General features: G+C 42.7%; 1 protein-coding gene across 1 annotated transcript in view; it reads left to right on the forward strand.

Annotated features, from left to right (window-relative positions):
* frem2b (FRAS1 related extracellular matrix 2b) overlaps positions 1-13,285 on the forward strand; it is a 45,766-nt gene extending 32,481 nt beyond the window's left edge. Inside the window, exons 7-24 of the mRNA XM_040173979.2 lie at positions 1,290-1,439; positions 2,055-2,264; positions 2,388-2,585; positions 2,692-2,856; positions 3,129-3,311; positions 3,396-3,526; positions 3,624-3,779; positions 3,981-4,284; positions 4,460-4,591; positions 4,760-5,091; positions 7,141-7,333; positions 7,443-7,547; positions 8,567-8,694; positions 8,776-8,910; positions 9,452-9,578; positions 10,066-10,253; positions 10,334-10,480; positions 11,033-13,285. Coding sequence (XP_040029913.2) covers positions 1,290-1,439; positions 2,055-2,264; positions 2,388-2,585; positions 2,692-2,856; positions 3,129-3,311; positions 3,396-3,526; positions 3,624-3,779; positions 3,981-4,284; positions 4,460-4,591; positions 4,760-5,091; positions 7,141-7,333; positions 7,443-7,547; positions 8,567-8,694; positions 8,776-8,910; positions 9,452-9,578; positions 10,066-10,253; positions 10,334-10,480; positions 11,033-11,536 — 3,488 coding nt within the window. The 3' untranslated portion in view covers positions 11,537-13,285. The remainder of the gene's footprint in view (positions 1-1,289; positions 1,440-2,054; positions 2,265-2,387; positions 2,586-2,691; positions 2,857-3,128; positions 3,312-3,395; positions 3,527-3,623; positions 3,780-3,980; positions 4,285-4,459; positions 4,592-4,759; positions 5,092-7,140; positions 7,334-7,442; positions 7,548-8,566; positions 8,695-8,775; positions 8,911-9,451; positions 9,579-10,065; positions 10,254-10,333; positions 10,481-11,032) is intronic.
* The last annotated feature ends 109 nt before the right edge of the window (positions 13,286-13,394 follow it).

Genomic DNA, 13,394 nt, shown 5'->3' on the forward strand with positions numbered 1-13,394 from the left:
GCCTCTTGATGTGGCACTCATTGTCCTGACTGTGCTCTCAGGACGGATTAATGCATACACGTTTTCTGTCCTGCTCTTAGATTAAATATTATTCCAACCACACAGACAACTCCCCTGAGAATCACAAATCCCAGGGCTTTGCCTAAAAAGACTATTTCCCTTTTAGAACGTGCCTTATCTTGTTACAATAGATCTGTTACAGGCAAAGCAGACAGCCTCATATCATCTGAGACTCAGATCACTTTGGAGAATAATTACACAGTGGCAAATAATAACAATATTTGATATGTAATTGTGTCTTGCAGCACTGTTGGAATATTTTTGCCCTTGTATTTTGATTTCATTGTATATCATTATGATCATGCAACAACAGAATGGATTTGTTTTTAAGCAGAGAATTAAAGAATTTATCGCCCATTTCCACATCCGCACCCTCCTTTTTCTCACACTGCGTGATGAGTACCAAGTATCACTTTGTAGGTGCAGACTCTCATTGTCATGGAAACCACAGCTCTGCTCATGTTTCTCGTCGTTAACTTAATTTATTCATTATTTGATCACAGTCGCTTTCAAAAGCCCAACGTTTTTAGTTTTCGGTCAGTTTGGTTCAGCAAAAAACGCTTCATTGTATCGGTTTTATCTCTGTATTGTTCAAGATTAAAAACAAGTCTCTTTAAAATGGCAGGTCTTACATTGTAGTAGCTGAACATGAACCAGGCCATTTGGTAAAGGTTTGGCAAATAGCACGACATGAGAGAAAACTGATTCTGAACGGCTTCAAAAGGATAGTAGTGGGTGACTTTGGCTACGGGGGAATCTCAGCTCATAGAAACACTAATTGCAGGCAGGCAGGCAGGCCTGGGCTGGCACATCGAGCTCTACATCCCCCAGACCTCCTGTCAGGCCTCCTGTCTGCCTCCCAGACCCGTCGCTATCAAAGTCAAATCCACAACGGAACCTGGACATTCTGCCTTCAGGTTGACTTTCAGGACTCGAGTGTTTCCAAATTTAGAAATCCCCCAAAAGCATCACTCCAGGAAGTTAGAAAGTGTTGTCACAAGGGGCAACAATTACAGTGCCGACCACCTGCTGCTGTTTCAAGGAAAACGTTCACGCAATTTCTCCTGTAATCAGAGGCCTGTTCACGCTGGCTATTACAGGTTCCACTCAACAATTACAGCAGGCCTTCAGGTATCCTGTTGTGAAACAGATAAAAGATGACTATGTATTACATCCTCATTTATGCTTTTCCTTATCTCCTTCATTCCTCTATCTGTTGTTCTTCCCAGCTCCCATCTTCTACTTTGGCAACACACACTACCACGTGGATGAGAGCGATGGCTTTGTGGAGGTGCAGGTATGGAGGACGGGGACCGATCTCTCCAAAGGAGGAGCCGTCACAGTGCGCTCCAGAAAGACAGATCCCGTCTCAGCCGAGGGTGCGTGTCTCTGTGAGGCGCCTGTCTCTGACAGATTTAGCTAGTTAGTGCTTAGAGAAATATAAACCCCGGAAAACAATAGGCTCAAGTCATCGCCCTGTCACTCTTTGTTTTCCTGAGCCCGGGACTCAATGGGGTTGTTCAAACTGGACATGTTGGGGGAATTACCAGTGGAATGTAGGTGAAGAGATGTTTGTGCTTTATTCTGTTGGGCTCTTGCTTTCAGGGCATCTGATATATAAATGTTGAAACACCGTTTTATACACATATATAGATAGCAAAAAGTGAGCCCTCAAAACTTTTCAAAGAATGGCAAATCCGTTTGCACTCCGACACGTATCCAGTTTCGTGCCGCTCTCCTTTAATCATGCAACAAATTCCGACTGTTCATGCCCATCGACTCCGGGATAGAAAGCGTCATCCTGTCAGCGCGGAGGGTAAATCCTTTCATCTAGCTTGCTGCCTCACATCCACAAATGAATCATGAAGTAACATGAGAACTGCTGTTATAATAAGATCTAGTGCTGCAGTCCATTTGCGTTCTCTTCACTATACCCTGTGTGCGCTGTATTCTTTGAAGGATTCCTAAACTATATATTGTGTGTTGTCGAGCAGCTGGTTTGGATTATGTGGGGATCAGCCGGAACCTGGACTTCGCCCCGGGGGTCACCATGCAGACCTTTCGTGTGACCATCCTGGATGACCTGGGCCAGCCAACGCTGGAGGGCCCGGAGACGTTTGAGCTGATTCTCCGGATGCCCATGAACGGGATCCTCGGGGGGCCGAGCAAAGCCACCATCCTCATCAACGACTCGATTTCCGACTGTGAGTGACAATCTTTGTTTGTGATTAAAGCCATTTCAAGCGGTTGCACCAAGTGACGCACATATATGATGTTTTTACCGTGTTTCTGACGATGATTTACGGACCCGGGAACGTTGTTCTTAGTGCCGAAGGTGCAGTTCCGTGATGCCTCGTATGTGGGCGACGAGAACTCCGGGCAGGTCTCAGCTTTCGTTTACCGCAGTGGAGATATCGGCCACAAGTCCACAGTTCGCTGTTACAGCAGGCAGGGCACAGCCCAGGTCATGATGGACTTCAACGAGAGGCCCAACACAGATGGTTCCATCATCACCTTCTTACCAGGTGGCCGAGTAAACCCTGACACGTCTCCCTATCCACGCTTTGTGTTAGTTTACTTATAAAATGTTTTTAAAAGTGCAGCCACTCAATATGTTTTCCTCTTTTACAGGAGAGACTGAAAAGCCTTGTGTACTGGTGCTAGTCGATGACACAGAACATGAGGAAGAAGAAGAGCTGCGACTCGTATTGGGAAGCCCCAGGAGTGATTCTCCATTTGGAGCATCTATTGGAGAGCAGAACGAGACACTTATCAAGATAAAAGACGAGGCAGACAGTAAGAATCTTTTCTTGTTGTACGTTGCTCTGTGTAATTATTTCCGTCTACGTGCCGCCATGTGCAGAATATTTCGCTATGTTTGGATCATCGAAGTGGCAGGAATTTAGTTTTAGAGGAAGAGTTTTGAGTTTAGAGTAAGTGTCTTTTGTGATGTTACAGCTGGGGAAACTAATGCATAAAGTTGCACCCATGGGCTTTAATATGTGCTATTCTGTAATGTCAGTCACAGTTTACTTACGTGATGGAAACTACATTCTATGCTTCCTCAGAGGCAATCATTAGATTTGGAGAGACCAAATTTAGTGTGAGTGAGCCGAAGGAAAGTGGCCAGGTGTCTGTGGTGAAGATCCTAGTGCTGCGTGTTGGAGACACCTCCAAGGTCTCAGTTGTCCGAGTTCACACCAAGGACGGATCTGCAACTTCTGGGGAGGACTACCATCCCATATCTGAGGGTAAATAACGCCGCGAGACTCTTTCACCAAGAGAGAATTCATTAGAAATTTGCTATTAAAATATTTTCTCTACCTTGTCTGCAGAAATTGTGTTCAAAGAAGGTGACACACAGCACTATGTGGAGGTGGAAGTTTTATATGACAGTATCAGAGAAATGAGGGAGGCGTTCACTGTGCACCTGAAGCCTGATGAGAACATGGTGGCAGAGACAACGGTGAAAATCCAGCTAAATTAACATGGATTCGCTCTCAAGTGTGTAGCTACCTTCTCCATTAACATCCTCTTAATTCCACTTGCTTGTCAATCAACAGATGAACAAAGCTATAATCTATATCGAGGAGACCAACAGCATGGCAGATGTGACCTTTCCCTCGGTGCCCAGAGTGGTTTCTCTGTTGCATTACGACGACATCGAGCGAACTAGGGACGTTCCCCCCGTGGCTGGATATCCTGTCATTTGTGTCACTGTAGGTAGCAACTGCAATGAATACTGGCATACTTTTCAGTCATTTACTCTGTAAGTCAGTGCATTAACATGTCACTAGCAGATAAGCCTTCATGAGCAACCTTTAAGGCATATATATCAGGAATTTACAGAACTACTTTTGGCAGCTGCAAGTGTTTTTTGGATGCATTTTGTTGAATGATCTCTCCTTTCCCTCTTCCAGGCCTGTAACCCCAAGTACCCAGACTATGACAAGACAGGCTCCATCTGTGTGAGCGAGAACATCAACAACACTCTAACTCATTATCGCTGGCTCGTTAGCGCCCCCACAAGCCCCGATGGCGTCACAAGCCCTATGCGAGAAGTAGACTTCGACACCTTCTTCACCTCCTCCAAGCTCATCACTTTGGACTCAGTCTACTTTCAGGCTGGTTCCAGGGTCCAGTGCGCCGCAAGGGGCGTGAACTCTAACGGGGACGAGGGTCTGGAGCTCAGTAGCCCCATCGTGTCCATCAGCATGCACGAGGGTGAGTGCAGCGCATTCTCCAGCGGGAGACGTTTAGTCTCTTGTCCCGAACCCTCTTCCACTGCAGTCCTTGCTGTTTTCGCTCGGGTAGAAAACTGAAACATAAAATAATTTGCTGCGCAGGATTGACTGGAAAACCAGTGTTTGATGGTTGTTTTTGTATGTCTTGGTCTAAGGAATGTGCCAGCCCCGTGTTGCAGGCGCGGTTGGGGCCGAGCCCTTCTCCGCCAAGCTGCGGTACACCGGAACAGAAGACGTAGACCACCCCAACCTCATCAAACTAACGGTCACCATGCCCCACATAGATGGTAAGAACAGCACATTGCATGTATGAAATCATTCACATCAGCAACAAAAAGCAACCCAATGCAGGTTTCTGGTTTTTGGATGTCCTTTAGTCTTTAAATTTACTAGCTACATTAGTTTGTTTTTCATCACTTCAATGATGCGTCAATGATGCGTGTGTCCCCTCACAGGTATGTTACCTGTAGTGTCCACGCGAGCCCTGTCCAACTTCGAGCTCACGCTGAGCCCGGACGGAACTCGCGTTGGCAACCACCGCTGCTCCAATCTGTTGGACCACGCCGAGGTCAAGACACGCTACGGCTTCCTCACTGACGCCACCAAAAATCCAGAAGTGATTGGCGAGACCTCCTCTTACCAATACAGCACTTCCCTGAGGGGATCCAGTACGCTACGGTTCTACAGGAACCTCAACTTGGAAGCTTGTTTGTGGGAATTCAGCAGCTACTATGACATGTCTGAGCTGCTGAGTGACTGTGGAGGCACCATTGGGACTGATGGACAGGTAAAGTAGCCCCACCTCTGAGCTTTTGCTCACCTCTGACCCCTTTTGTCATCCCTAGACAGAAGGAGCAAGGAGTTGGTTCAATAAAGCAGCAGAGCCCCTTGAGGATAGGAATGTGTCCACAGCAATTACTGGTCTGTTCTGTCATTTAAAAAGATCCTTCTGGATTTTCAGTTCTAAGTAATCATTTACTGGCATATTAAAATTCTACTTGGCTGCTTGGTTTTCCCTTAAAGATCCGAAAGTAAATACTAGCCTGTAGAAATCCTCCATTATTGTCTGGAGACCCGCGTTAACCTTTATAGTAATGACTAACCCGGCACTCTGCTCCCTTCAACTCACGGTAAGGCCGGTTATTTATCTTTCAAAGTCAACAGCCGTCTTATACAAATGTGAGTTTATCTGCATCGTTGTGTGTGCAATGTGCCCTTTGTAGCAGCAGATTTCATGTGGAGCGGGAAAGAGGAAATATTAAAGCCCCTCGTGTTCTCCGGGCGTAGATGTCTCGCGGCCCCCAACATTTGCATTCACCTCGGAAACATTTAGTCAGTTGACTCAATTAAGGTACAGTGTTGAGAAAGAAACGCTGCAACAGTGCATTATTATTATTATCACGGGATTATTAATTAAATCCCTACTGCACATACATTTGGTAAGTTTTCCAAAATGCTAGTCTCTCATTTAACATTGCTTCAGGTTTAAACAAAGGCACCACCGAGGTGATAACAGCCTCTCTTTACAAGTGGAACTTGCCACTAGCCACATAATGTGGAAAAAAAAACAGAAAACGTGTCACTACACATGTTTTAACAAGTAAGCAGATTGCCGTCAGTGATACAATCCTTACCGTAAGATGAGCTCCATACTGCACACACTTCACTTCACTCATTTCTATAAAAAAAAGGGTATATATTATATATATATATATATATATATATATATATATATATATATATATAGGGTAGATATTATCCTATCAAAATGCTTAAGAAAACACGCTTTGCAATAAAACCCATGTGCCTGTTGTCTTTTCATTAGGTGGTAACATGGTATACATGCAGGTTGTGTACAGTACTGTATGTAGATATTGTTGCTATGGCTACTGAACAGAACAAACGGTGGCATGTAAATGCAAAAGTCTGAGGCGCCAACCGTTCCGTTTCAAGATATGTAAGGCAGGATCAATGGAAAGAGAAAACCTGCCTTTGTTAGCGGGTGCCCCGTAACCCAAAAGCTCCTCTAAGTGGGTTGGCAGTCTGAGCACAGGCCGGGGGCAGTGTCATGTCACAGTGTGGGCTTAGTGCTCAGCTTAAAAGGACCATAGGAATCTATTTAGGCCCGGCAGGATGTGTCACAAGGCCATTCTGCCAATCATCTGCTTGAGCTCTCGGAGCCCAGAGGCAAAGGCACGTTTCCACATGATCACAGAGCCAGTGCAGGCAAGTACCTCTCCCAGGACGGAGAAAAGTGCGGATAGCAGAAAGCACTCCTTTCAGAGGACTTTCACCACTTGGAATCATTTGACCATTTTGGGACAGCTCTTTAGTTATAATAATAATTTGGAGGGGGGAGTTTGTTGTGAATAAATGCCCCTAAATAATGTAAATGCAGTGCATTCTGTTGTTTGTGTTAATCATAAATAGCAGTAGATAGTGGTGAAAGCTATTTAAATGTTTTTAATTGATTTAATTGAAAAGATACGAATTGAAGTATGTTATCTGAGATTGTGTTCAGCTCATGACCTCAAAATATTAAACATGAAGTGAATTGACCTGAAACCTACTCAAAGTTAATATTGCAGCAATTATTTCCCAGAAAAGTATGTGGAGTTCACTAATACATGTCTAATCAATCTGTGGTCCGTCTTCAATTTAAATCAGCCATGTTGATAACATATCAATGATCATATCAGGGGTTGGTGTTCATGTGCTTTATTCATGGGTTTTTGATTCTTTCCTCCTCGTATTTCTAAAACATTAACATGCAATTAACATGCAAGGTATGATCTAAATAATTTACTCCTTCACAACATGTCGGGTCTCTCTGCAGGTGTTGAATCTGGTCCAGTCGTATGTGACCCTGCGAGTACCGCTCCATGTGTCCTATGTTTTCCATTCCCCTGTGGGAGCGGGAGGATGGCAGCACTTTGATTTGCAGTCGGAGCTGAGGCTCACTTTTGTTTACGACACTGCCATCTTGTGGAGGGACGGCATAGGCAGCCCGCCGGAGAATGAACTCCAAGGTAAGACTTGAACAAAATGTGAGAACTACTTCAAATCTGCCATGTTAACTTGATGCGGGAGCGCAAATAAGTGGCCTCATTGAAACGGTGATCTGTGATTGTCCTGCAGGTGCCCTGTACCCAACCAGCATGCGTATAAACGGCCAGGGACGGCTGGTAGTCAACTTCCGCACGGAAGCTCGATTCCGAGGCCTGTTTGTGTTTGCACATCCAGGTACAGTAGTTCATATAAAAGAGTACAGTTGTTTTTATCAGTAAAACATTGGATGTGAAATATGATGCTCCTATATAGTTTAAATAAGCACCTATGGTGACACAATTGTCGCAAATACTTTAAATAACCTGGAAAGTTCCCTTTTCAGTTTTATCCTTGATTATCCTTGAATTATTTAGGTCCCCCAGTGACACATAATCAACATCCTTGTCAGGATGTGCTTTGATAACATCTCCTACATTATATCTAAACTGTTCTAACCATAATTTTAAAAGGTTATGTAAATATTGTTGTGACAGACATTTTAAAACTAATAACAGATGTAGAACTGATAATAAAAACCAACGTGTTGTCATATAGAACATCTCTAATGAGCTGTCAAATCAATTTAGTTTTTAATTAAGATATATTCTGTTGAATTCAAAATAGATATGAAAGACATATCAATCAATCTTTTTTTTGTCAAATGTATTATGAAAGATAATAAACAAACAATATTTAACTCCTTTTTTTCAGAGTAATTTAATTGAGAAAAAGAAAATTGTTTCATGGATTAGAATGAAAAATAGGTGATAGTTGAAGGAGACACTTTTGCCCCGTGGAATAAATATAAAAAAAGATTTTTGGGTTACACCCAACCAGATAAGTTTTAAGTACAAAAGGCATATCTTTGTCACTAAGCGATATATAAAAAAGGCTACGTTGATTGGATTTCAAATGTAAATTTAGATATAAATGCCCATTGTGACATATATGTAACATTTCAAATCAGAAATGTGTTTCACCTGATCATTCAGTCTGTTTTATCCCATTTATAGTTTTCCTTTAAGAAAAAAATAGTTCTGATGGGTTAAATTGAACTTCCCAGCCTTTGCCCTCGACACTGTAAAGATGAACTTCTAATATCTTTTTACATCACATTCATTACTAGTTCAAATTAATGTTAGAGGATATGTCTCCATTTGTATTTGAATTCTTGACTGCACATGCTGCTTTAAATGGATGTATTTTTCCCTCAGCTTCACCAATGACCTCGATGGTCATGTGTCCCGACCACCCTGGTTTGACCTTTAACATTAGTCTTGTGAGGAACGAGCCAACCTACAACCAGCCCATCCAGCAGTGGACATTTGTGTCTGATTTTGCTGTAAGTAAACAAATTAGTTGTCCAATTGAATTGGGTTTTTTTACAACTCCTTCTTGCTTTAAACGTGATTTCCCTTCTCAGGTGCGTGACTACTCTGGCACATACACAGTGAAGCTGGTCCCCTGCACATCCCCCCCCAGCCTGGAGTACACCATCCCCCCCGTCTGCAATCCCAGGGAGCCGCTTACCTTCGACATGGACATCCGCTTTCAGCAGGTGACCTCAACTTGCCTAAAAGCAGACAGGAAAAATTGGAAAACTTTAAAAACTCCAAAACATCCACAAAGAGCAAACAAACAAAGGAAGTGAACTTACATTACCTGCTGTAGCCTTCACTTGATTTGCAGTCCTCTGCTTAATAGTCATAATCCTGAAGTCATACTGATTTACTTGTTCGTATCAGATCAGGGAAAAACAGCCAAAAGAGACTAAATGTTTCTCGCCTTCTAAACTAAAGGGCGCTCCTACCAGCCCAAACTATTCTCTGCCATTTTATCCCCAGACCACTTCCCCTTAACCCTTTGATTCTGGGGAAACCGATCACATGACCATTGTGATCTTAATGCATGGCAAATCAGAAAAGGCGCCACCCTATGAATCTTTATTACTTCCTGTGAGCCAAACATCTTAACTCCTATTTAGTCATGAGATGTTTCTTGAGATGCTTTCTTAAGACTTTAACTCTTTCCCCTTATACTGAACAAATCCAAATCTCTAACCCTTGTAATGTGTTGGTCTGTCTTCTATATGTGTGCAGGTGAGCGACCCCGTGGCTGCTGAGTTCAGCCTGAACACACAGATGATCCTACTCTCCAAGCGGACGCTTTGGCTCTCGGACGGCTCCATGGGCTTCGGGCAGGAGACCGACACCTCCTTCTCACAGGGTAAGTAACATGGAGTCACGAAATACATAATGTTCATGAGCGCTTATGGATTAAAGAAAAAACCCTAAACAAACAGGGCTTCATAGTTAATGAAATTCCATGGATTCATTTCCCAGATCCTTCGACCACTGATTATTAACACGGATGATTCTACGGACAAAATTTAAATCCCCGGGTGATGAGTGTTTGTGTTGATTTAACCGAAATGTTCACCATTATTCCCTGACCTTACAGCATACAATTTAAGTATAATTTTGACCACTTTAATGTTTTCTCCCAAATTTGACCACTTTAATGGTTTCTCTCTTACTACGAGAGCCTGAGTTTGATTTTTTGAAACAACCTCTTGAATGTTTTTGACATGTTTTTTCATGCTTTTGTTGTCAGAGCAAAATAAAATAGTTTGACAAATCTTAATCAGTGTACGTAATAAACCTTCCATGTCGTGTGTTTTACATTGTTGAAAACTGTACTCCTCTTGCCTCAGGGGATACGATTTACGGAAGAGTAATGGTGGATCCGGTGCAGAATTTGGGCGACTCCTTCATCTGTAACATAGAGAAAGTGTTCCTGTGTACCGGCGCTGATGGGTACGTCCCTAAATACAACCCCACCAACTTTGAGTTCGGCTGTCTGGCCGACGCTCCGTCACTTCTCTACAGATTCAAGATAATTGTAAGTAACAAAAAAAGGTATACCTCGTCACGTGCTTGGTGTCCATTCAAACCTAAATGTTTCTCCCTGTGTCACTACAGGACAAGGCCCAGCCAGAGACCCAGGCCCGCTCATTTGGCAACGTGGCTTTCGATGCCTTGCTGGCGGTGGACGACTCTGGCGCTTTAGCTCTAGTGAGACAACCTGCATCAGACGGTTTCAGAATTGATTCCTCAGCTCTCTTCCAGGTCAGTGTAAAGAAACACATGCAGCCAATGTCCACATTCTCATATATAACCAATCTGGGGTGCGCGATAGAGGTTATTTTTGGGGCTGTTGTTTACATTTTTGTGCGGGCCACTTATTTCAGCGTGGGATATAACTCTGGTGTGAACTTGTGGCGCCCTGCTGAGACCAAGTGGGCAAATTAAAACTTATGTGCACCGTATGAAAAAAAATCCCAGAAAGTGACCTTCAAAAATGCTGTTTTCTTCTTAACAAGGCGAGAGAAAATAGACTCAGTGACATTACACCTTAATCTGCGTGGAAACATTATTGCGAGTGAGGAATCCCGTCACTGTGTGGGTTGACCTTAAACATGGCCTCCGATCACAAGTTCATATGTGACTCAGACCCTCTTTTACCAAGAATCCAGACCGCTTCGTCTGGACAGTGTGTCCGTACTTCTTGTTAGAGAGAGAAAGTCAGATACAGAAATGAGAAAAAACCTCTCCGAGTATATATATATATATATATATATATTTTTTTTTTTTTTAAATAAGTGCTATTACTTTCTCCAGGTCTCCGCGGGGAGAGAGTGGTTCATTCACACCATCTACACCGTTCGTTCCCGCGCCAACGCCAACCGTGGCATCGGGAAGAGGAGCCTGGAGCACCATGCGATGAGCCGGCACGCAAATCCGCTTCCAAATGCTCCACATCGCACCAGAAGATCAGCCACCGGAGGGGCAGACGTCGTAGAGGAGATCGGTCAGAGTAACAATCGCGGCACCAACATCCTCCACATCGCGCTGGACCGCAGCAGCCAGCGGAGGACGAGCCCGGAGAGGGAGATCTTCACCAAAGGCAACGTCCCCCGTGAGCTCAACCAGAGAGACGACGGCGATGATGGACTAGTGTTGATCATCGGCGTCTTTGTTGGGCTGCTCCTCACGGCGCTCCTCGTCCTCGCCGTGGTGCTACTGGTCCGGTCCAAGCGCGAGAAGAAGAACGACAAACCCAAGAGCTCCAGCAGCGCAGAACCTATGATGACGCAAGCCCTCAGTGACAGCTCAGAGGTCTAACAGACAGGCCGATGATTGAGAGTTTTAGTTGATTTTTTTTTTGTTTGTTTTGCAAGTGCCTCACATTTAGACAGATTGTGCGTGAAGCAACAGAAACTACAAGAGCTTTGTTTTTGTTTTTTTGTTCACAAATCTACTTGAAATACTGCATCTCTTCCACAGCCGGAAGGTGATCCGGACACTAACTTGGCGACGGACTTTTATAAGCAGCTATTTCAAGGCACCAGTCAAGTTGTTAGCACTCGCTTACTGATTTGCTTTTGATGCCACTTGATCCAAAAAAGGTGTTATTTTAAGTTTCCAAAGGTGCTACAGAAGATGCCTCTTGAGTGGCATTTGGTGTTTAACTGAGTAGGTCAAGATGCGGAGGATGTTTTGCATACTGTAGTAGTTGTTACCAACAGGCTTCGTATCTTTAATTTGCTGCATCGAGACACTGCCCATAGTTTGCTCCCTGTGGGTTCTTATGGAGGACGGTTCGTCCTTAGATTCAGTGCGTGCCTAAAAGAATCACAGAATTCTGAGGTTTTATGATGTATGTTACAGTATATTTTGTCCCGTGTGATCAGTAAGACATCCACTGTGTATTGTGCTCATGTTTTTGCATGCATTTATTTTTGTATTTTAAGACTGTTTGTAAAAAGAATCTAAAAATCTAAAGATCTACTGTATTTCCACCAGTTTTACTGTGAGTGTATCCCATGAATAGCGGTATTTATCAATGGCCAATCAAATCCCCTCTAGTATTTAGTTGTTGACACACTGTGTGGTTTTGAGATAATGCTTATTGACATGGCACTAGCAACAAGTGACTGTTAAGAGTCTGTCCTATTACATTTACTATTGAGACAGCTGGTCTGCGAGAAACTATTTTCACTCTTGGCACTACAGGTGATCACTACATTTTGATCTTTTGATGTACAGCAGGTAAGTAAAGATTAATTGGACTCCACAGCCTTCTTCCAGCAGGACGAGGTGTTGTGTGCGTTTTTGTTGATTCGCTTTTAAACCTTGAAATATTGTCCAATAGGTTTAGCAGATTTCACATAAAGGGAATTAAATCATTTAACCTCAATCAACGTAATTATTGTCCAAACCGATGTCTTCTCCCTGACTCCCTAGTTTTGGTTTATTTATTTATTTCTAAATCCTTGTCATTTCGTCCTGACGCAAACGATACATCATTAACTCCCATTTTATTTTTGCTTCAAACACATTTTTTCAAACTGTATAACTGTTTGTTATTTGGATTTCAACATATAATAGATTTTCTTTTCTCGATCCAATCACGATTGCCATAAAATTTGATTACCTCGAAAACTGTTTGACGCTTCAAAGTCATTGCTTTATTTTATTTTTAATTAAAACCTATTCTATGCAGCCTGTATTATCATACCTTAATGAAATGTTACCCCAAGTATGATTTTTTTCAATGCAAAATGTGCTTGCTTATCTACGTTTGAAACTGTATCAGTAATGTGGTTATTTTTTTCCAATAATGCTTTGAGTGCATTCTGAACGCTTTTCATGCTATATACATATGTGTAACATTATATATATATATATAGATATATATATATCTATATATATATAGATATATATATAGATATATATATAGGCTATAAATATATACACCATTTGGATGTTTTGGGAATGGTTGTTAAAAAACGCATACTGTACGTGCTGTAAGTATTTGTAACATAGACCAGAAGCACAGCGTGGTCTGCAAATAAATAATTTTTCAAGATATTGCAGGTTTTGGTTGTAGCTTGAAGCTGTTATTCAAAAGTATTGTAGATGCCTTTGACCAAATATACACCAGTTCTTTCTTCAACATTTGCTATAGTGGAGACACTGT

This window comes from Gasterosteus aculeatus, chromosome 1 (assembly GCF_964276395.1).
Source record: "Gasterosteus aculeatus chromosome 1, fGasAcu3.hap1.1, whole genome shotgun sequence".
Taxonomy (NCBI): domain Eukaryota; kingdom Metazoa; phylum Chordata; class Actinopteri; order Perciformes; family Gasterosteidae; genus Gasterosteus; species Gasterosteus aculeatus.